The sequence below is a fragment of the Polypterus senegalus genome, chromosome 8 (genome assembly GCF_016835505.1).
Source record: "Polypterus senegalus isolate Bchr_013 chromosome 8, ASM1683550v1, whole genome shotgun sequence".
Classification (NCBI taxonomy): domain Eukaryota; kingdom Metazoa; phylum Chordata; class Cladistia; order Polypteriformes; family Polypteridae; genus Polypterus; species Polypterus senegalus.
Window position 1 is genome coordinate 164,081,889 of NC_053161.1, and position 23,329 is coordinate 164,105,217.

A 23,329-nucleotide genomic window follows, 5' to 3' on the forward strand; every position below is an offset into this window, starting at 1 on the left:
ATTATATTAGATGGAGACTGTGATTTGTATTGACAGAAGAACCTGTGAAAAATATGTTTATTTGTACACTTGACTTTGTTTGTGCACTTGTGTTTGGGGGTTCCCCCTTTTGGTCACACCATGTTATCCCTTTGCTTTATGTCCCTATTCTTTTCTGGTTACCAGTATGGCCATTTTAGTCTCGCATTACAATTCTGCTCTCGGTATTGGATTGCATTTTCTTTCACGCCTGCTGTAGCTCTCCATAAAATTCATCCTTTTCATCTGCTGTACTGTTTTCTGCTGGAGCATAAATTTGTATTAGTCCTATTCTAACCTGAAGATTCAAATTCATTGTCGTTATCCTTGGATTTATACGTTTCTATCATGTTATCCTCTTTTCCATCCTACTACTTGCAATTATCCCCACTCCTGCCACCATGCTGCTTTCTACTGGAGATCCTGAAAACCTGAGAGTGCTTTACCTAGATTTATCATTCCAATTCACATCTCTTTTCATTTCAGATATTCTAAGAATTTGGTCCAAATACTTTTTCATGTCTTTTACTGTCTTTACCAGTTAACATCATTATATTCCACTGGCTGTGTAAACCCGTGCTGTTAAAAGCCAGGGGTCCTAGAAACTTTTGAAATCGTCATAAAAAAAAAATTGAAATGTGGAAATGTCAGGGAATTGAAAGGAACTACTCTGGTCATCTCTTTCCTAGGAGGATTTGTTTTGCCATCTTGCTCACATCGTTTGTGCATTAGTGGCGGGAAGAAAAGTAACAAGGGTACCGTTTTGCCGATGTTAGTGGCTAAGCGGTTTTGTCTTTCTTTTGGAGGTTTCGTTTTGTTGGTGTGCTCGCCTCATTTGTGTTATTAGTGGCTAAGCGAGTTTTCGGTTTCCTCTGAGGTGGAACCCTTACTCCGACTCCATCTCTCACTTCCGGGCCGGACAGACACATTTATATAAAAGATATTCCAATTCTTAACCTTTCTTTTTTCCAGTGTTTAGATCATTCATTTTTGAGGCTTGTTTTATATTTCAGTGCAAATGATTGGTCTAATAACAAAGCCCCCATTACCTTAGGAAAACTGGACTTTGGTCCATAGGTGATTACTATGAACTAGGTGAGTCAGCCCATCTGAAATCAATGTAGACTTCAGCCGTAACATTTTCAGTGCTATGTGTCTGTCCGGTTGCTCTGCCTCTGTTACAAGCCATTTGGCACAGAGTCTGTAAAAACTGTGCTAATGTTTGTGATGTGCCATCTTTTGAATAGCACAGACACAGCAACCAGATGGACACAGAGGCACTTGTCTTTTTATTATATTATGAAGAGTCACAGCAATCCTGTTCGTGGGACTTCTTCCACCTAGTGTGTTCCTGTGACAGGAAGCTGGAACCAAAGGTATGATAATAAATGTAGAGAAAGGTAAGGTAATGAAAATAACAAGGGAAGAGCAAGAATAGAAATGAAAAATCTGGATACAGATAGGTAGAAAACAACTACAAAATGTGTCAGTGTAGGAGTAGCAGGGAGTAATCAAAAGTGAAGATGTAATGACAGAAAAAGAAATTAGAAATAGAATAAAGAGGCAAAGTATATTATCATTTTAAAAACACTAAAAGGGAATCAGGAATTAAATATAAAACCAGATATGTACTAACAATACTATATGCTGTAGAATCTTGGGCAATACTAGATAAACAAAGATCTCAAATAACAGCAGTTGAAATGAAGTGTTTAAGATGAGTGGTAGGTAAAACAAAAAGAGACAGGATAAAAAATTAAAGAATCTCTGAAGAACTGGAAATGCAACAAGTTATGGAAATTTCAGTAGGTTTAGTTTTTCATGGCCATGGAGACTACAGTTCACGTGATGCTCAGCAGACAACACAACCAACTCAGTAACTGAAGTTTGTGTCACTTTGTTACCATACAACCTCTCCAAACTGTGCGATTTGTCAGCTCTTCTGATGTATGTGAAGCGTAAAGAACCTCTCTATCAGTACCTCAAAGAACACTTAGGAGATGCTGTCGGATCAGCTGCTGGCTTGCTGCTGTTGCTGCCGTGCTGCATGTTCTGCTTGCCTCGCTGCACGTTAATTAATTTAAAGCCTGTACAGCAGCTGTCCTTTTTTCTCACTGCCTTGTCTCATGGGACGTTAAAGTGTCTCTCTTGGGATGTTAAAGTGTCTCCGAGAAAATCACTTGATCATCTCCTTCCAAGGTTTTTTTTTTTTTATATAATAGAAGTGCAAAGAAAGCCAGCAGCTCGAGATGCATAAACCAGGATGACAGTGTGTGCGCGATGGACAAGTTATATGAGGGATGACAAAAAAGAGGGCTGGATCTGCCAGTCTTGTGTAAGTATGCATTTAAAAAACGACCAAATATGTTTTGATACATCTTGATTAATTTCAGAGTCCCTTGTGCAGAAGTATGGCCTTGAGAGTGTGTGTGTTTGTCTCTTTATTCTTTTTCTTTCACTTCATTATGCAGCATGTGCTCTGGTAGGTCAAACAAGCTGTCCATTACGTTGACTTATTCATTTCTTTGAAAGTGTTTGCATGAGCCTCCGTGTGTGTACAAGTATGTTTAAATAAATTATGTACTGTGCTGTGAAAAAGTATCCTCTCCGCTCCTGATTTCCTCTATTTTTGCTTATTCATAACACTTAATTGTTTTTGATCTCCAAACAAATTTAGTATATTGAGTAAACTGAATAAATACACAGCTTTTAAATGATGTTTTGATTTATTGAAGGATAAAAGTTCTTAATACCTGGTTGTGCGGCAACAACTGCAATCAAACACTTTTGGTAACAGGAGATCAGTCTTTGGCATCGCTGTGGAGAACCTGTGTGTTCAGCCACATTGTGGGGGTTTGCAACTCTTGAACTGCCCATTTAAGGTCCCACCACAACATCTCAATGGCAATGAAGTCAGGATGTTGACTAGGCCACCCTAAAACCTTATTTATTTACTTAATTATGTATATATTTATTTAGTGGTGGACTTGCCCTTGTGCTTTGGATCATTCTCCTGCTGTATAAACCAAATTCGCTTGAGCCTCAGATCATGGACTGATAATCAGAAATTCTCCTTGAATACTTTCTAGTAGACAGCTTAATTCAAACTTTTGTTAATGATAGAATGTCATCCAGGCTAAGAGGGTAAAGCATTCTCACACCATCACTATACCACCACCACAACCAACGCCATGTTTGACTGATGGCATTATGTTTTTTATGGAAAGCTGTGCTAACTTTGCACCAGATATAATGGGACCTATGTCTCCCCCAAAAAAAGAAAAAGTCCAGTTTTGATTCATCAGACCAAACAACATAATCCAAAATGGTGTAGGGGTAATGAAAGTCTAGAATACATTGCTAAACTCCCACAAAATGGCTGGCTTTTACACTAATTTGTTAACTGGGCTTAAGTACCAGCAATAAACCAGCTTGAAACTACAAGGAGGAAATTTTTTGATACAATATGGTATCTCTTTGCAATTGAACTTCCAAGGGGAAAAGGTCTTCAGAACAATGTGGCTATCTTAGGGAGAGTGAAATACCAAAGGTATCTCCCAAGAGTATCACTAATTTTCATACTAATTATGGGGCTTTGTCTGCTGCATGATATTGCCATTATACATTACATATAGACTGAAAAGCAGGGTTGTCCTCCCTTGGAGTTTTAGCACAGTTATCAATCTATATTAGAATATGGCATGGAATGAAGGTGAGCTGGGCTCTCAAACAGGGACGTGCGGTAAGGGGAGTCAGGTGAGGCCATCATGAAAAGTAAGACAAACTAATCATGATAACATAAAATAAATGAATCCGCTTAATAAATAAATTTGTTTTCTGTATGGTTCCAATAATTGTGATAATTTTTATAGTCAAAATCGCTCAATTTGCGCATTTCCTGTTTAAATAAAGGAGAAAAACGGGAGGTGCAGCAGAGACAAGCCTCACCTCACCTCGGACTGCGCTCCCCCTCACACACTGGGTTGATGCATGCAATTGGTGCGTACCTGTTGCTGTCTCTCTGTATGTCGCCAATATAATGTTTGCAGACACGTTTATTATACACCCTGACTTTCCACACTCTGGCTTATATCTTTAATGAATAGGTGTGACATATTTAGTATTGCTGATCGGACATAAAACCGCAGTGAAAAGGCACAAGGTGAGGCAGACAGTACTGTGTCACACTGAAGGGGGCGCATGTGAGCCCAACAGGTTCTTGTTGCTGCTGTTCTACGCAGAGGTGCCAATAAGTTAACGATATCAGGAAATCAATTGCACTGCAGCACTCTGTATATTTTAATTTTTTGTTCCGACTGACTGCCAAAATGGAAGATTAAGATTTATAAAACTAAAGGAAAATAAGGAGGACTTTTACAAGAAAGTTACGGAGATTTTCATGGAGAAGGATAGGCGCATGGACTTAATTTACAAATAAAGGTGAGATCCATAAACAGCTTTCAATTTTATAAAACAAATGGGATCAGACTAAGAAAAAAACAATCTAATATTTAAAAACTAAATTTTGACTTTAAATAAAATATTCTTTTGTTTTTAGAACACATGGAGGGTGAGGAGGAAATGCGCTCTTTCCACACTCTCTCTTTGCTATAAATGTAACATTCTTTCTTATCCAAATATCTACCTGACCTATGTATGTGTAAAGAATGCTGATGAGATATGAAACAAAACCAGTAGTCAGTGTGCATGCTGCCAAGTGATTAGTGAATAAGCTACTCTTTTGGGTTCTTATATTTGTAAGTCTGACTTCGAAGGAGTCAGTGTCTCACCAGTCATGAGCCTCACTGCATGTCACTGCTGTCAAAAATATCCATGAGATGCTGTAGAGGGGGATCTTGAAGATCAGGGGCTGGACACTTGAAATCAGGGACTAAAGCCACAGTAGCAACCCCCTAATGATGTCACTGTGACCCTCCCCTCAGATTACACCTTCCCCAAAGGCCACTTTCTTTGATATCACACAGACATCTCTGAGAGATCAAAACTCCAAGGGGGACCCCTGTCACCCAGTCTTCGATTCAATGTGGGTATCACTTCTTCATCCCAAAACGCACCACTAAATGGTGTTTCCCAGAAGTGAAACTTGCAATGTGTTCTCCTGTGTCTTCCTTTACTGCCTTACTTTGGCTATTCTGGTACCTGGTAACCCTAAGCCAACACCCCCAGCACTGTCTTTATGGCAGTTGCCTACATCATTGCATGCAGTACTTAAACTGCGTGCTGTATGTTCAAAAACAGGTTACTGGAGTTCTAGAATTGGCAGTTGGTGGGAAAAGGGCCTGGTAAGAAAGCAGATTTAACAGAGGTTCAGGCATTCAGCTGTGGCTCCCCCACTTGCATTCCAAAGTGACTGAACTCCAGCTTGTACAAGGTCCTGCACGGACTTCAGCTGATAACAAAGGTATAAATCAGAGGTGTCCTGATGTCTCTCCAGGAGCCCCTCGGCAGACCTTTTGAGCCAGAAGGTGTGAAGCAAGGACAAAGACCTATAATTCAAGGAATAATTGAGCATTCTTCTGGTGTACAGTGATCCCTCGCTATATCGCGCTTTGACTTTCACGGCTTCACTCCATCGCGGATTTTAAATGTAAGCATATCTAAATATATATCATGGATTTTTCGCTTGTTCGTGGATTTCTGCGGACAATGGGTCTTTTAATTTAATTATAAGGGACGCTATTGGCGGATGGCTTAGAGGCTACCCAATCAGAGCATGTATTGCGTATTAAGTAAAACTCCTCAATGATATACGATATGCTTCCTGCGTGGTGCTTGACTGTTTGCTTTTCTCTGTCTCTCTCACTCTCTCTGCCTGACGGAGGGGGTGTGAGCAGAGGGGCTGTTTGCACAGAGGATACGGACGCTCCTCTAAAAAATGTTGCTTTATGCATACTTAAAAGCCCAAAAGCACGTATTGATTTTTTGATTGTTTACATTTCTCTCTCTCTCTCTCTGAAATTCTCTGCTCCTGACACGCATTCTTTGAAGAGGAAGATATATTTGCATTCTGAGAAAGAACTGTCATCTCTGTCTTGTCATGGAGCACAGTTTAAACTTTTGACTAAAGGGTGTTATTTCATGTCTAGAGGGCTCTAATAATGTTAACAGTGTGGGAGAGTTTCTAAGGGCTTAAAATATATAAAAATAACTACACAAACATATGGTTTCTACTTCGCGGATTTTCATCTATCGCGGGGGGTTCTGGAACGCAACCCCCACGATCGAGGAGGGATTACTGTATTATCTTTTTTGACGTACCTGCAAGAATACTTTCTGATCACATTTGAAATTCTGAGGGTCATATTATTCAACATCTTTAACTATATGGGATTCAGAAAACTTGTACCACTCCTCATCACCTGAAGGAAAGAGTCAGTGTGAACGTTTCAATTACAGATTGCATGATTTGCTTTGGGCGTTGTCCCCTGATCAAAAGAGGATCTGGACAGTGTATCTTCCCCAGTCTTTGAACACAATGCCTCAATTCATTCATCAATAGGTATATTTACTGTATTTTTTTTAATGTATGGAAGTGAACCTAATTAAGTTACCACTATGTAAGATCTGGATTTGTAGCATAAAGCTGCAACCACCCACACTTAGGAAACCCGTTTTCACACCAAGGTTTAAAATGTTTCAGAAAAAAAGCTTCAGTTATTGTTGTCACCATGAAACCTGCATTTAATAAACTAAGAACAGTCACCCCACTAAGAAACTGTAACACATGGGCATTGGACAATTAGGTTTATGACATTATCAGAATTTATTTGAACCAGAACTAGTCTCTTCCATGGGGTAGGTCAACACCATAGGGGCCACTAGTTTTCCAACTGCCCAGTCTGTTCAGGACCCTTAGAGTCAATTCACGAAATGATGGCTGGTCAATTTTGACAAAATTTGGCCATATGAACTTTTTGCTTATGTAGTCTACAAACAACCAGTCCCTTCTGGTTATACTGGTATCTGCAATTACCCATCTGCAAATATCCCCCATTATAGGAAAGTTAATCAAGGTGAGCCTGTTGTTTAAATAGCATCTCTTATCTCACCTCTTTGCAGACGTGTCTGATGTACCAAGAACTTGAAAACACTCACCCCGATAAAAATATATAGATATATATGTGTGTGTGTGTGTGTTTTCCCTTCTTCTTCCCATCTAATGGCCTCTTTTCTAATTTTATATATAAACGTCTGCGCGTGGAAGTGTGTGTGTTTGTCTGGCCCGGAAGTGAAAGATGGAGTCGGGGTAAGGGCTTCACCTCCAAGGAAACAGAAAACTAAACGTCTACGCGTGGAAGTGTGTGTGTGTCTGTCTGTCTGTCCGACCCAGAAGTGCGTGGCTACTACAGCATGAAGCTCAGAGAGCCGGCAAGGTGGCCCTAAGTTAATGAGTCGGAAGAAGAAAGCGAGTCTGTTGCCAAAATTAAACCACTGAGAAAAGAGAGAAACTCTTTCGCAAGCGAGACAGGCAAACCGGTATCCCTTTTACTTTTCCTCCCGCCGCTAATACACAAGCGAGGCGAGCACATTGGCAAAATGAAACCACCTAGGATAGAGATGCCCAGAGTAGTTCCTTTCAATTACCTGACATCTCCACATTTCAATTTTTTTTTCTTATGATTTCAATAGTTTCTAGGACCTTTTTACAGCATGGGCTTAAACAGCTAGTATCCAATAAGGAGCATCGAGATTTAATATGAACAAAACAAGATGATCACGTTAGTACTGCAAAATAATGAAAATACACAGGACTTTGTTATACAGGACTATTCTTAACTCTTATCCATAACAGTAAGCAACACAATAAAGAGCTTCTGCAAAGATTTGCCTCTTTGTGCAAAAAACAAAAATGTAATTTTACATAGGAATGGAAAGCATCATACGGTTCTAAAAAAATATTAAAAATATACTAATGATCATCTCATTCTTGTGTTGACGGACTATAATTTCAGTTTTGACTTGTCCCTCCAAATGGTCAAACTCACATTGCCTGTTCCTCATTTATTAGTACAAACCTCTTCTATCAGTCTACAACATCAATGCCATTAGACTAGAACAATTTCTCTTTAGGCACATACACAAACCGTTACACAGCAGATGGAGAAGCATCCACATTAGACTGATGATTTGAGGCAGGAGATGGCACAGCTACATCCCTGCCTTCATTGCCCATTTTCCATTTTTAATTGCTGCACTTTTTCCAGCAATACTAAAATGTCTGCTTCTGCAATCAATAATATACAGGTAATAGTAAACCAGCTTCCAGCCTTTGCACAATTGAAACACTATTGGATTTCCTACAATATTACAAAATATTTTGATGATATGTAGAATCAAATCTTCTTCCATCACCATAGTGGTGTTAGCTATTACTACTAAACAAAAAAGTAAACATACCAAACAAATAAATAAATAAAATAAGAAAACACTTAAAACATGTGTTGCCCTCTTAGCTTCCCCAAAGGCAACTACTCCTGTGATAAGGTGGTTGCAAAATTAACTAATTAATCTCGCCAGAAGCTGGTACCTTTCAAAAGAATGAAAAGTCAGAAGTAACACCAAATATACTGTAGGTTTTATAACCAGCAGAAAGAACATTTCATCACAGCAATTTTATGTGGAACCTTACAAACAGCATTAATAGAGTAAAAGCAATTCTTCTTATTTCTGCTGCTCCTGTTAGGGGTCACCACAGTTTCCATGTCTTCATTTCCTCTTCATCTTGTTCTGTTATGCCCACTGCCTGCTCATCCTCTCTCATCACATCCATAAACCTCATCTTAGGCCTTCCTTTTTTTTCCTTTTGCTCCATCCTTCTCTCAAGAGTAAAATCAATTAAAAAAATATATAAATGTCAATCATGAAATATACTAGTGACAATACTGCACACAAGTAATATCAAAATAAATGTTATCGATTCCCCTAGTGCAATCTAACATTAAGTTCCTCTGTTGGTGTTGTGTGCCTCAACCAATTGTTTTGATTAGATACATTGGTTCCATTTTTTCCATATAGTAAAGTATTTTACAACTGTTCTTGTGGCTCCGGCTCCTTTGTCTATATAGATGAGAGAACACATTACAATAGGGCAGTGGTGGCGAATCTATGGCACGCGTGCCAAAGGGGGCACTCAGAGCCCTCTCAGTGGGCACGCGCGCCGTCGCCCGAGCACAGAGTTCGTTACTATAAAGCCAGAGGAATGCGGGGCCGGGCTGCTCCCCTCACCACGCGCGCCGGAGGACTTTTCTCACATCACCCACCCCTCTGCCCAGCAGCCCAATGGGAGCGCTTCCTTCCTCTCCTGTCTGGGGTAAGGCGGGCGACACACATGCTGCTTGAGGGTGCGGCACGGACTGCGGCCTTTTGAGTCTGTGATTCCCGTGGTGGGGTTGGAAGGGATGTGGTATAGTGGGTCCACAGCTCAAAATTGAAAAGGCCAGTTTTAACAGATAATTGCGCTTTCAGCTTAAAGGGTTATGGTAGAGTGGCGGGCGGTTTCGGGAGCTTTGTGATGCGGGCAGTCCTCGCTTAAGCGCACAGGTGAGGAGTCGTCCGCATCTGTAATTATTGCCGGGAGTTGCTAATCGCCACACCTGATCCACGACCCCGTAATATAAAATGGAAGCTTTGGGGGCGGGGCTTAATAGGGAAGACCTGCGTGAAACACTTGAGAGGATCGAAGGGATGACAAAGGACAGCACAGTTAGTTATGAAAATGAAATCCTTAAAGTGTGGAATTCTCTGCCAAATAATCTTAAGTCAATGAAGGCACTTGAGATTGCTTTCCTTACTTTGTGTGGAACATCTTATGCTTGTGCGCAGCTGTTTTCAGCTTTGAATTAAATCAAATCTGACGCCAGAAACAGACTAACAGATGACCTGAGTGCTGCATGTGTTGCTCTCAAACTTACAAAGTATGAGCCAAGGTTAGACAAATTATCAGCATGCATACAACAGCAAAAAGCACATTAATTGTTCAAAAGCATACCGAATGCAAACTTTAACCTTTCAACAAAAAGTTGTTTGTATCATTGAAAGCTCTGTTATTATGTTTTTCTTTTAAGACAAAAGATGTTAATGTATGAGTTGCTTTTCTAAACTAAAAGCTCAGTAGATAGACAGACAGAGCATCAGTATTGGCAGTTCAGTCCAATTTACCATCCAGCTGCACTCCCAGGTATTTATAGGTCTGTACCCTCTGCACACACTCACCTCTGATGATCACGGGGTCCATGAGGGGCCTGGGCCTCCTAAAATCCACCACCAGCTCCTTGGTTATGCTGGTGTTCAGTTTTAGGTGGTATTCAGGTTAAATTGCCATGTTGGCACTTTGCGATAAATAAGTGGGTTTTGGATTGCAGTTTGGGCACTTGGTTTCTAAATGGTTCGCCATCACTGCAATAGGGTGACCATTTAAAAACATAAGTGAAAATAGAAGACAAAGATACTATGCCTTAAATTAAGGATTATATGCTAGTGCTGGTCAAATGTGGATCAATGGAAACTACCAAACATTTGTTTCTCCTCTGTAATTCATAACAAAATCAAAGATGATCATTCATTAAAGTTCAGCCTATCTATATATCTGTCTATCTACGTAATCGAAAGTCTCAACAAAATGAATGTGGCTGCAATAACATTAAAGAATCATCTGCAGGAAAAGTGTAAAGGTGTTGACATTTACAATCAACTCATGGAATTTGCTAAAAACATTGGATTGGAAAAAAGAATTTAGCAAATTAAACTTAATTAGAAATATCCTCTCCATACAACAGATGACAGTAACATACCAAGAGTATTTAAACTGCCATTTATTTAAAGAGTAGATGGGTCTTGCTGCAGAGCCCCTCTAGACAGCCAATTGGATTGCACGTTTTTGTCATAAGGTTAACTTGACTTGAGTCAGTTAGCCCTTCCCCAACCCTAAGTTTACCCATAATGTATGCCGGAATACTGAAGAAAAGGCAGGCAGATGCGCGCAGTTTCATGTAAGCCAGAGCGAGCAGACGCGTATGCACGCGAACGACGGGAAACAATGCCTGCCTCGTGACGTCATCAAGAGGAGACGCACAGTAAAGTCGGCGCGCGTCTTACGTAGAGTCAGTAGACTTTTACAAGTCTATTGAGAGATAGAAGGTAAGTGGCCCTAATTCGGGGTTCTTAATTTATGGATGTGTTTTTTCTTCTCTTCTCCATCTGTTTCAGCACGTCACTTGAATCACAGGCATATGGAGTGTTGATGACTTTGCTCGGCTGAATTTGTCTGTGTCCTTTAATACACGCCATTCATCGCTCTCCGTCTGCGGCTCACTTCATGTTGTCGAGTCACATTTGTATTTTAAAGCGCCCAGGCACACCGCCATTCTTTCACTCGTGGTTTTCGTGGAATGACGGCAATCTTTAAGCTTGAAGTAACTGCAGTTTGGTTTATTTTTCTTTTTTTAATCAATCAAATGAAAAGGGAACGCAGACAACCTCCTTCTTCTTTTAACACCAGACAATAATATGGCAAAAGTGGGTTTTGTTTCCACGATTTAAGGTGAACCAAATATTGCGAATTACTGGTCAGCTTAAGCATCGTTGTACTATGTCCAGTCTGCTAAAACAGCAGTAAAAGTCAAGTAAATACCTGGTAAGCTGATCTACGGTAAATTTAATTTTATCCAATTGAAGATAAGATCCCATTTCCCCATTGAGTTACAAGAGGTGTTTTTGGATTCTTCCAACTAAATGTGCATTTGTGCGAACCACGTAGTATAGGATAGTTTATATAAAACAGTTTTCACATTTTTAGAATACAGTAAAATTGCTATAACCTGTATTAGGTAAATGGTTCTTACAGTTTTTTTTATACGTAGGACAAAAAGAGTAAGAGAATACATATAACACTTTGAATATCAATAATGTTTAAGTTCAACTGAAGTTGGAAAAGCTTAACAATGCAACTGATTTACTTAATATTTTGTTTTCTTGGGATTGCACATTAGTGTAATCATTAAAGCGTATTAATAATTAAAGTATATTAATAATTAAAGTCTATTATTAAAAAATTAAAGGAGTGAGGAGTTAGGTTTTACACCAGTGCTGTCAGACTGGATGTTCCTGTTTGAATAGAATTGTATAATTTAAACAAATCGCTTTAAAAGCAAAAATGAATGTCTGCATGTGCTGCACTAAAATGTAAGTCCGTGTCAGGCCAGTATGTGAGTAGTTCTTCCATGAAGTTAAGTTTCATGTGTCAAGAGCCCATTGCTATTGTATAACATTTTTAATTTTTTGTGTGGTGTGGGGCTCGCAACAACACTTCAACAGAGCCCTACCAAATCATCAAGCTAAATAAAAGGGCAGACTTAGTAACAGGGCACACTCTGGACCCCTTGGAGGGAGGTAAAACAAAACTTAGTGTGTTGGAGAAAAGATGTGCAGCATTGTTCACAATGGCACTAACACTGAGGACTTTTAGCTAACAAAATATTCCACAAATGTATGTGAAGAAACGTAACTGGGGGCTCTTTTATAACAACAGCAATAAGTCTGTGTAACACCTCACTTGGACTGTGACAACCAAGTCCGAACTTTTTTTTTTTTTTAATTCTCTCACTTTGTAGTCATTGTGATGTGTGTCTATCTATCTATTATATAGTGCCTTTCACATCTATCTATTATATAGTGCCTTTCATATCTATCTATCTATTATATAGTGCCTTTCATATCTATCTATTATATAGTGCCTTTCACATCTATCTATTATATAGTGCCTTTCATATCTATCTATTATATAGTGCCTATCTCATCTATCTATTATATAGTGCCTTTCCCATCTATCTATCTATCTATCTATCTATCTATCTATCTATCTATCTATCTATCTATCTATTATATAGTGCCTTTCATATCTAGTGCTTCTGTAAAAAGCCAAATTTCCTCCTGGGAATATCTGTCTCTCGCTAACTATATATCTCTCTCCTCTTCATTTTGTATTCAGTTTTTCATGTCTTGTGAGAGATGTAAAATCAGTTTGCAAATTTATCACTAATTTTTACCATAAAGTAATCTTCACTTTTTTATCCATACCATAAGAATTTCATTTACATCTGATCAACTGCCTTATCGTCTACTCATAGATGACAGTTTTAAAGATGTGTGCATAACATTTTTTTTTAAATAATAATTTAATAAAGTTTTTTCTGCATGAAAATATTTGCTTTCTCAAAATTAAATTCATAAATCTTTTTTGAGTTATTGAAAACTTGAGATTTGTGTATTTTACTGCTTTGATTTAGGAATAAAAGTTTTCTGAAGCCGTGTTCATTTCACTTTAGCAAAGTTGTAGTCTGGCTGTTCAGTGAGTCAGGGCTCGAAATGTTCAAACATTGTTTTGGGCGTCTCCAGAAAGTGCACTCTGGTGTCACTCGTAAAGTGAATATCCCATTACTCCTAACTAATTACGTTTCTTTTACAGGATCACAACATAATTGAACAAAGTCCTCGTGTAGCATTTGAGCATCTCTGCAAATAACCTGCTAGCTTAACATTTCAATGATCCAAAATGTCTTTTAATTGGGTGATTTATAAAACTTTTTTTGCACACTGTTTAAACTTGTGAGGTAGAATTCCAACTCCTGTTCATGGCTACCTTTGCCTTTGTTCCACTTTCTGCTTTTTAATTTTTTGTGCTTATCAGTTTTATCTCACCCTCTATTGATCTTTTTTTTTTTTTTAACTTTGTGAAGCACCTTGTGATGGCAGCTGCTGTGAATGATGCCTTTAAAAATAAGGATAGTTTAATTGACATCCTATAAATTTATCTTAATACAGTATGTATTCAGTATATGCTTCTGCTCTGCTTGCACCAAGTTATCATATAAATTCATTTTACCCATCCTAAGTTAAACTAATACATGAGGCAAATCTGGTGGCCTGCTATTCAGCACCATTACATTTAAGCACAATTATGTGTAAGCCAAGTAGTAAATACTTCTGACCCACAACTTTGTGAGGTGGTCTTCCTCAAGCTTGTTGGACCTCTCTTCATAATTTTTGTTTCATGATTTGTTATGAAGAGTGATGAGTTACTGTCAATATGCTTTAGTGTGACTTCTTTAAATGTCTGACTTGACAACATCCTTTGCTAGTAGTGTGCTATAAAAATGAAATAGTTTAGAACTGGATGGTACAGTTTCTATTGAATTAAATCTTGTTCTTTCTACAGCAAGGAAGAAACGGCTGCCATTTGCTGTAACACAAAGATGGATGTGAAAGAGGAGACATATGAGGCTGATTTTAAAGCCATGGATGTAATGACTGTAAATATTAAGGAGGAGGACCTTGAAGATGAATCTTTCCACCCTAAACAGGAGAGTCTCTGCCTTAAGGATGAAAGTTATGAAGTGGTAACTGTGGGCATTAAAGAAGAGGCAGAGGAGACGACTGTCAGCATCGAGATGCACCAACATAAAATTGCGAAGTGTGGTGACCCCGCGGTGACGTCCGAATCATTAAATCCTGACGTAAAGACAACAGAGGAAATGCGGCTTGTTAACACTCTGGAAGATCATCCACCACCATCAAATCAGTCCGGAGAACGTAAGTCAGTCAGTTTTCAACCTGCTATATCCTAACACAGGGTCATGGGGGGTCTGCTGGAACCAATCCCAGCCAACATAGGGCACAAGGCAGGAACAAACCCTGGGCAGGGCGCACACACACACACACACCCCAAGCACACACTAGGGACAATTCAGACTGCCAATGCACCTAACCTGCATGTTGTTTGACTGTGGGGGGAAACTGGAGCACCCCGAGGAAACCCACGCAGAGAGGACCCGGGAAGCGAAGTGTAAGATAAAAATACATTTAAGGGTTGGAGGTAGGGGCTTGGAAAGGTGGTTTCCATTTTTTATCTAATACTTGAAAATATAGCGAGATTTAATACATTATGTTGAAAAGAGATGTACCCAGCAGGGGACGCTAGCTTCCTTGTTGGAATGAGTCCTTTTTTTAATTACGGGGCGTTACGTAATCCAAATCTATATAGATATAATATAAAAAGGTGATACCCCTCCCTTAGTGATATGGTGGTATAAAGAAATCACATAGGAGAAATAACTTTGCTTTCTTTAATGACGGCTTACGCTGCATAACAGACGAAGGAAGCCATGACAAGACCTTTCGGGTAGTGGGGGCCCAATGTATGCAGTCTGCCATTTTTGTCGCTGCGTTGGAAGGATTTTCAGGATCGGGTGACGGTATCTCCCACCTGCATGTCGGCTTCAAAGGTGTGCCGGACCTAATGTTCCAAGGCTTTATACTCTTCTTGTGCAGGCCCCCACTTAGGTGAATCATGCCATTCCAAACAAGGAAAAGGGGGTACAGTTTCATGCTGACTTTGACACACAAAATTAGTACACGTTGCCCATTTTGCAGTTGTCCCTGTCTTGTCTTCTAATGCTTGCCTAGCAGTTCTAAATGATGAGCCCCTGTGGGCTAAATCTGTGTCCACTGTGCATGTAAGTAGAAAGAAAAGTAGATTTATAAAATATTTCTGTACAGAGGACAGTGACATGTTAAACTTAAGTTACAAGAGGTACATATTTTTATCTTTCTTTATGTAAATTACTGAATTAAATAATGGAATCTGTCTTTATTTTGCACAGTGCAAGAGCTCATTTATATTTATAAAAGTAATATCAGAAATTCTGGGAGCCTGGGATAAAAGTTTTCAACCTTCTACTTATTAGACTTGTGGAACGGGACCCGGACACAGACAGACGGACATCGTTTTGCACCCAACACACACGTTTATTTACACGAGCACCATATACGATATTTACAGACTTTAGTGCACGTCCCAGTGCCTCCAGCACCGATCCCCTAAAAGTCCGGGCCTTTCACAGTCTCTTATGCCTTTCTTCTGGCCGCCTCCAGTCCTCTCTCCAGCTCTGTCCTCTTCCATCCAACTTCCGCTCTCGAATGTAGGGAGGCGGCCCCTTTTATCACACCCTGGATGGGCTCCAGCTGCTTCCCGGCATTCCTCCACGGACATGCCCTAGTGTGGCGGAAGTGCTGGCTGCGCACCCGGAAGCCCTCCAGGTCTCCCCATTCTTCTTTCCCCCCAGCACTTCCTGGTGTGGCGGAAGTGCTGGGCTCCAGGGTTCTTAAGGCACCGGGACGCCGCCTGGCGGTGGCCACGGGCCCCTACAGGGGCGGGCTTCCGAGGCCACCAACAAAACCAGGGCGGTCGCCCCCTTGTGGTCGGGAGGAGGCATCAGCCCCCCAGCCTACTGTGACAGACTTTACAGAATGTGTTTATTGTATTGGAGAATGTTTTGGGAGTTCAGGTGGGGAGATACAGGATCAGTGCAGTTGTATTTTCTTATTTTCTAATTTCTTTTTTTCTCCCAAGCCACTGTAGTGCCTGTTGGCCTGTACATTAATATATCACTTTATTAATTCCTTTGTTTTGCTATGGTGATTTTTAGTAAGCCATTTTGATAAATGTTCAGAATCAAGTGGCTGAGGCCTAACTGTGGTGAATGGCCGGGTACATTCTGATTATTAAAGATGCATTTCACTTGCTTAGCATGGATTTTTACAGATTAGATGCTCTGCATAATCATAACTGGAGAGTATAACATTTGTCCCTGTTAAATGAATAAATATGAGCAACATATAATATTGTAAGACTATGATGACACAAAAATGTGTCAGTTCTGTAATATAAATATCAATAATTTTCACAATTGAGTGCATCACACAGGATCTGTGTAGTTAGAGTGATTGTGGTCTTGGGGTGAGCAGTTGTAATACAGATGGCAAAATTACCAAGTTGAGTGCCTCTTTATGTGTATTTTTAAGTTTGCTTATGCCTGTAAAAAAATATGTTCTAATTTCAAACAGAATTTATTCAATGTTGTGACTTAATGTCAGTAATGCAGGGCTCGAGACTGTGGCTAAAATGGTCGCAAATATGACCAGATATTTAATTTGTGACAGTAATTTACCCCTCTGATATGTAGTCAGTTTTATTTCTCATTATTTAAGTACCGCTTTACTTCCTTGTGAATGTACAGCTAGTCACACACACAGTGTTAAAGAGTCAGTATGCAGACAGTGCATGTAAGATCATTATACCTGAGTTTACTTATGACTGAGTGAAAAGCAGCTGCTATATCGGGTTATCAGTTGGAGAATGGCTCTTCAAACTGATTTGGCATCCACAAGGGGGAGAAAACACCCAGAACAAAGTGATTTATCGTGTGAAGATTAACACTTCTTCACAAATAGTGACCGTGAGATAGATAGATATAATCAGTAATGTTTTTAATGTAATGTGTCATACTGTTCAGATTGTAATACCAAAGCATATGCAGCACACAAAAGTGATTATGGTCTGTGATGAGGAATGCAGATGTATTGGATTCAGATGTTTCCTTCAGTATTTAAACATGTTCATAATATAATCATAACTGAGACCAACACACATGAACTGTGACTGATACAGCACCGCACAGTGCACCACAGCTACAGTATAAAGTGAATGTGTACACTGATGTTGGTGGTAATGAGTTGCTATTTTGGAAGTCTTAAAATGAAATGTGGTTAACAATGAAACTTTTACAGGAGATGCCTTATTATCTTTGGGGCTTTCTGTTTTGTTTTTTTTCTATTCAGAAGCTGGACCTATCTGATTTTTGTTATAAAAAAAAAAAGGGTTTTCTGCTCCTGTTTACCTCCCTACACTCTTAAAAATAAAAGTGCAAGAGCGATGCCACAGGTGGACCATTTCTGTTTTTTCTTCAACTACATTTTTCAACATCTTATACTGCTTAACGTAACATGTTACATTTTTGTGAGATGTCAGTTATTTCATGAATATAGTGCTGTCTTTTTACAGATGATCCCAAAGGCATTCTATATATTTTAAAGCAACATAAGGTTCACTCATATAAATTTGACCACAGCACTATTTTCCCGTGCTATGGGATCCAAAAATATAGATGTCAGTGCAATATGATGTACTAGTCCCAGTACTTTAAAAACTAGAATTTATTTATTTGTTGTTTGCTTTTGCCACTTTTCAAGCAGATATAACATCAAGTTAAATATATCATTTCTGAAAGATCTATCACAAAATATGTGCTGTAATTCAATGGGAAATAGTGTTAATTCTGGCAATTTACTTTTTCCATAATGGCAGCAACTCTTCCTATAGAATTCATTTTTCCAGAATATACTGTGTATATCTATCTATCTATCTATAGATATAGATATATATATAATATATATATATATATATATATATATATATATATATATATATATATATAATCTATAGAGAGAGAGAGATATATATATCTCTCTTCTCTCTCTCTCTCTCTCTCTCTCTATCTATCTATCTATCTATCTATCTATCTATATATATATATATATATATATATATATCTCTATATCTATAGATAGATAGATATACACATATATTCTGGATATTCTATATATATATATATATATATATATATCTATATATATATATATAGATATATATATAGATAGATAGATAAACTGCTCAAAAAAATTAAAGGAACACTTTGAAAACACTTCAGATCTCAATGGGAAAAAGAAATCCTCCTGGATATCTATACTGATATAGACTGGGTAATGTGTTAGGAACGAAAGGATGCCACATCGTTTGATGGAAATGAAAATGATCAACCTACAGAGCCCTGAATTCAAAGACGCCCCAAAAATCAGAGTGAAAAATTACGTGGCAGGCTAGTCCATTTTGCCAAAATTTAATTGCAGCAACTCAAAATTGTACGCAGCACTTTGTATGGCCCCTGTGTTCTTGTATACATGCCTGACAACATCGGTGCATGCTTCTAATGAGATGACAGATGGTGTTGTGGTGGATCTCCTCCCAGATCTGGACCAGGGCATCACTGAGCTCCTGGACAGTCTGAGGTGCAACCTGGTGGCATTGGATGGACCAAAACATAATGTCCCATGGGTGTTCTGTTGGATTTAGGTCAGGAAAGTGTGGTGGCCAGTCAATGGTATCAATTCCTTCATCCTCCAGGAACTGCCTGCATACTCTCACCACATGAGGCCAGGAATTGTCGTGCACCAGGAGCCACTGTACCAGCATAGGGTCTGACAATGGGTCCAAGGATTTCATCCTGATACCTAATGGAAGCCAAGGTGCCTTTGTCAAGCCTGTAGTGGTCTGTGTGACCCTCCATGGATATGCCTCCCCAGACAATCATTAACCCACCACCAAGCTGCTCATGCTGAATGATGTTACAGGCAGCATAATGTTCTCCATGGCTTCTCAAGACCCTTTCACTTCTGTCACGTGCTCAGGGTGAACCTGCTCTCATCTGTAAAAAGCACAGGGCACCAGTGGTGCATCTGCCAATTCTGGTATTCTATGGCGAATGCCAATCGAGCTGCATGCTGCTGGGCAGTGAGCTCAGGGCCCATTAGAGGACATGGGGCCCTTGGGTCACCCTCATGAAGTCTTTCTTGTTGTTTGGTCAGAAACATTCACACCAGTGGCCTGCTGGAGGTCATTTTGTAGGGCTCTGGCAGTGCTCATCCTGTTCCTCCTTGCCCAAAGGAGCAGATACTGGTCCTGCTGATGGGTTATGGACCTTCTATGGCCCTCTCCATCTCTCCTAGAGTAACTGCTTGTCTCCTAGAATCTCCTCCATGCCCTTGAGACTGTGCAGGGAGACACAGCAAACCTTCTGGCAATGACACGTATTGATGTGCCATCCTGGAGAAGTTGGACTACCTGTGCAACCTCTGTAGGGTCCAGGTATCGCCTCATGCTACCAGTAGTGACACTGACTGTAGCCAAATGCAAAACTAGTGAAGAAACAGTCAGAAAAGATGAGGAGGGAAAAATGTCAGTGGCCTCCACCTGTTAAACCATTCCTGTTTTGGGGGTCATCTCATTGTTGCCCCTCTAGTGCACCTGTTGTTAATTTACACCACACCACACCAATTAACACCACAGCAGCTGAAACTGATTAACAACCCCCTCTGCTACTTAACTGACCAGATTAATATCCCATAAGTTTCATTGACTTGATGCTATACTCTGATTAAAAAGTGTTCCTTTAATTCTTTTGAGCAGTATATATAGAAAGTTTGTGAACCCTTTAGAATTTTCTATATTTCTGCATAAATATGACCTAAAACATCATCAGATTTTCACTCAAGTCCCAAAAGTAGATAAAGAGAAACCAGTTAAACAAATGAGACAAAAATATTATACTTGGTCATTTATTTATTATGGAAAATGATCAAATATTACATATTTATGAGTGGCAAAAGTATGTGAACCTTTGCTTTCAGTATCTTGTGTGACCCCCGTTTGCAGCAATAACTGTAACTAAACATTTCCGGTAACTTTTGATCATTCCTGCACACCGGCTTGGAGGAATTTTAGCCCATTCGTCCATACAGAACAGCTTCAGCTCTGGGATGTTGGTGGGTTTCCTGACATTAACTGCTTTCTTCAAGTCCTTCCACAACATTTCGATTGGATTAAGGTCAGGACTTTGACTTGGCCATTCCAAAACATTAACTTTATTCTTCTTTAACCATTCTTTAGTAGAACGACTTGTGTGCTTAGGGTCGTTGTCTTGCTGCCTGATCCACCTTCTCTTGAGATTCAGTTCATGGACAGATGTCCTGACATTTTCCTTCAGAATTCTCTGATATAATTCAGAATTCATTGTTCCATCAATGAAGGCAAGCCGTCCTGGCCCAGATGCAGCAAAACAAGCCCAAACCATGATATATATGAAACCTAACATAAAAGAGAATCTAAAGAAATACACAAATGTTGGCAAAGCCGATTAGTGTATTGTAATGTTATTTCTTTCACTTCACTTCACTTTTGCTTAACTTAATTTTCTTCTTCACTAGTTTTTTTTTCTTTTTTGGCACGCTTTTGTCACTTTCATTCGCAGGGTGTTTCAATAGAAACCTGTCCAAGGAGCTTTGTTTAGTCCTCCCCTTTAGAATGTTTCTGAAATGAGTTAGGCAAGTGTCATTAAATAGCGCCGCTGCACGTTCAGTTTCTTTTCAGTAAAGTCAAGTGTTAGGCAAGTGTCATTAAATAGCGCCGCTGCACGTTCAGTTTCTTTTCAGTAAAGTCAAGTGTTAGGCAAGTGTCATTAAATAGCGCCGCTGTATGATCAGTTGTAATTTTTTCAGGGTGTTTTTTTCTTTAAAGTTCAAAACTTTTTCCCACATTGCAAACACTTCCTTTATCTCACTTTAAGAGATAACCTCCTCTGTGATACCGATCTCCTGCAGAACCTCTGTATGTTGCGTCTGTAGTTCCGTCAACTCCTCTGTCGTCAGTTCCTCGGAATGTGCGGGGACAAGCTCTTTGGCTCGTATTTCGAATTTTGGCTCGTAACTCAAGACAAAAAATCGACCTAGTGACGGCTCGTACCTCAAAAAACTTGTACGTTGGGGCACTCGTATCTCAAGGTACCACCGTATCTGAAGTTACACACACTCTGTCCACATACACACACATGTGTAGAACATGCAAACTTATTACAGATGATATCCAGGTTAACAGTCAAACCTTTACTTATGACACTGTAATGGTAGTTATAAATAGTAATATTAATATGTTATTTATATCCTGCCTTTTGAATGCTCAAAGCGCTTCACAAATAGTCAAAGTAATACTGTAGAAATAAAAGCAAAATAGATATTTATAACACAGAATATAAACTAATCTCAAACATTAAATCAATATCTGAAAGTTAGTTTTCAATTAGATTAAGATACAAAAAGGAAAAAAGAACAAGCCAAGAACAGATAACACAATTTTTGTACACATACTTGTAGGAAAATAAAAATAGATGTTACAGTCACTCACAGTGATAAAGAACAATGAAGAAGATAAGAGTGGAATTTGATTTTCAGCGTCCCAGCCAAGCACTGGATGACATCAACCATTTATTAGCTATTTGTTTGCAGTTTAGTTCAGATACAACAATCCCAGCCAGACCTTAATGCAGCTGCAAAGTAAACCGATCAGATGGAGTCATCACACTTAAAGATGGTACCTTCAAGTTTTTTGTTTTTCCTGTTTTTGCATGACAATTTAAGATTGCAGTCTGCAATGAATCAGGTTTGTTCTAATGTTTTACCACTGATGACCCATATGTTAAACACCCCAATTTTAGACAAAGGAACTTTGCTGCACATAGATCCATTTCCAGAGTTTATTTCAGTATAGAGTAGATTTGGTTGTAGGAAAGTGGATTTTTGCTTGCTGACCCAGGGATACCATAATAATGTCGGAAAGGGAATTTAATTTTAACTTGCCCATCCATAGACAGTCATAATGAGGGAAAAATGGAGCTATTTAACTCAATCAATCATTGGTCTTGCCTTTGTAATTGATTAAATAATTTGGCAAGGCTCCTACTTTATTTACCTTACAGTTCTTTGTTGTAGGAGGCAGGTTACCGGCCTTTAGACATTTATCAAGGAAACTTGAGCACACTCGTATTAAGAAACAGAATAATACAATTTATTGATGAACACAAGGATTATAGAAATATAACTGCATATATATGTTGACATATAAGACAGGGCGCAGACAGACTACAAAGGCAAACATAACACAGATGCTGGCTGTTTCCTTGCTAGTAAGAGGTCTAATTTATTGTAGCACAGAGAGGTTATTTTTTTTTTTATATACAGGGTCATTAAAGCTGATGTCCAATGTTATTACTTTGTTGCTGTTCCAGGTTTAAGTGGGGGGATTCTTAATGTGTAGAAATACACTCTTTCTCTTCACTGCGTGATCCTCTGTCTGTGGTGTGCAGTGCTTTCCTTAGTTAGGCCCTCTGCAACTTCACAGGGAATAGCACCGCTCTTTCTGGCACAAGAATTTAGATGTTTCAGTTTCCTTCTTGAAGTAATAACTGCATCTCATTGACTTTTTAGACTAGGCTTGACAAATTTGAATCTTCGCTTTCAGCTCCTCAAAGAAGCAGCAGCTCACCAGCACTCTGGTTACAGAGAAAGATGTTCTTTTAGGGATTATCAGTCATTTTTTGAGAGTGTCCTCGGGAGAGACCCTGAGTAGAGTGCCCTAGGGATTCCCCTGAGAGTTTCCTCAATGTTCCTATGAGACAGCCCCCCGAGAGAACTCGAGAGAGTCTTCAGGATGGTGCAGAAAGTATTAAGGGAATGTATAACTTCTCTTGATTGGATTAAAGTCGTTTCCAGTTATAAAATCTGTGTTTTG

The 23,329-nt window shown here is 39.3% G+C and overlaps 1 protein-coding gene across 1 annotated transcript in view; it reads left to right on the forward strand.

Moving 5' to 3' along the window:
• LOC120534674 (zinc finger protein 665-like) overlaps nucleotides 1-23,329 on the forward strand; it is a 53,731-nt gene that overhangs the window by 24,494 nt on the left and 5,908 nt on the right. The window contains exon 4 of the mRNA XM_039762265.1: nucleotides 14,252-14,625. Within this exon, the coding sequence (XP_039618199.1) occupies nucleotides 14,252-14,625 (374 nt within the window). The remainder of the gene's footprint in view (nucleotides 1-14,251; nucleotides 14,626-23,329) is intronic.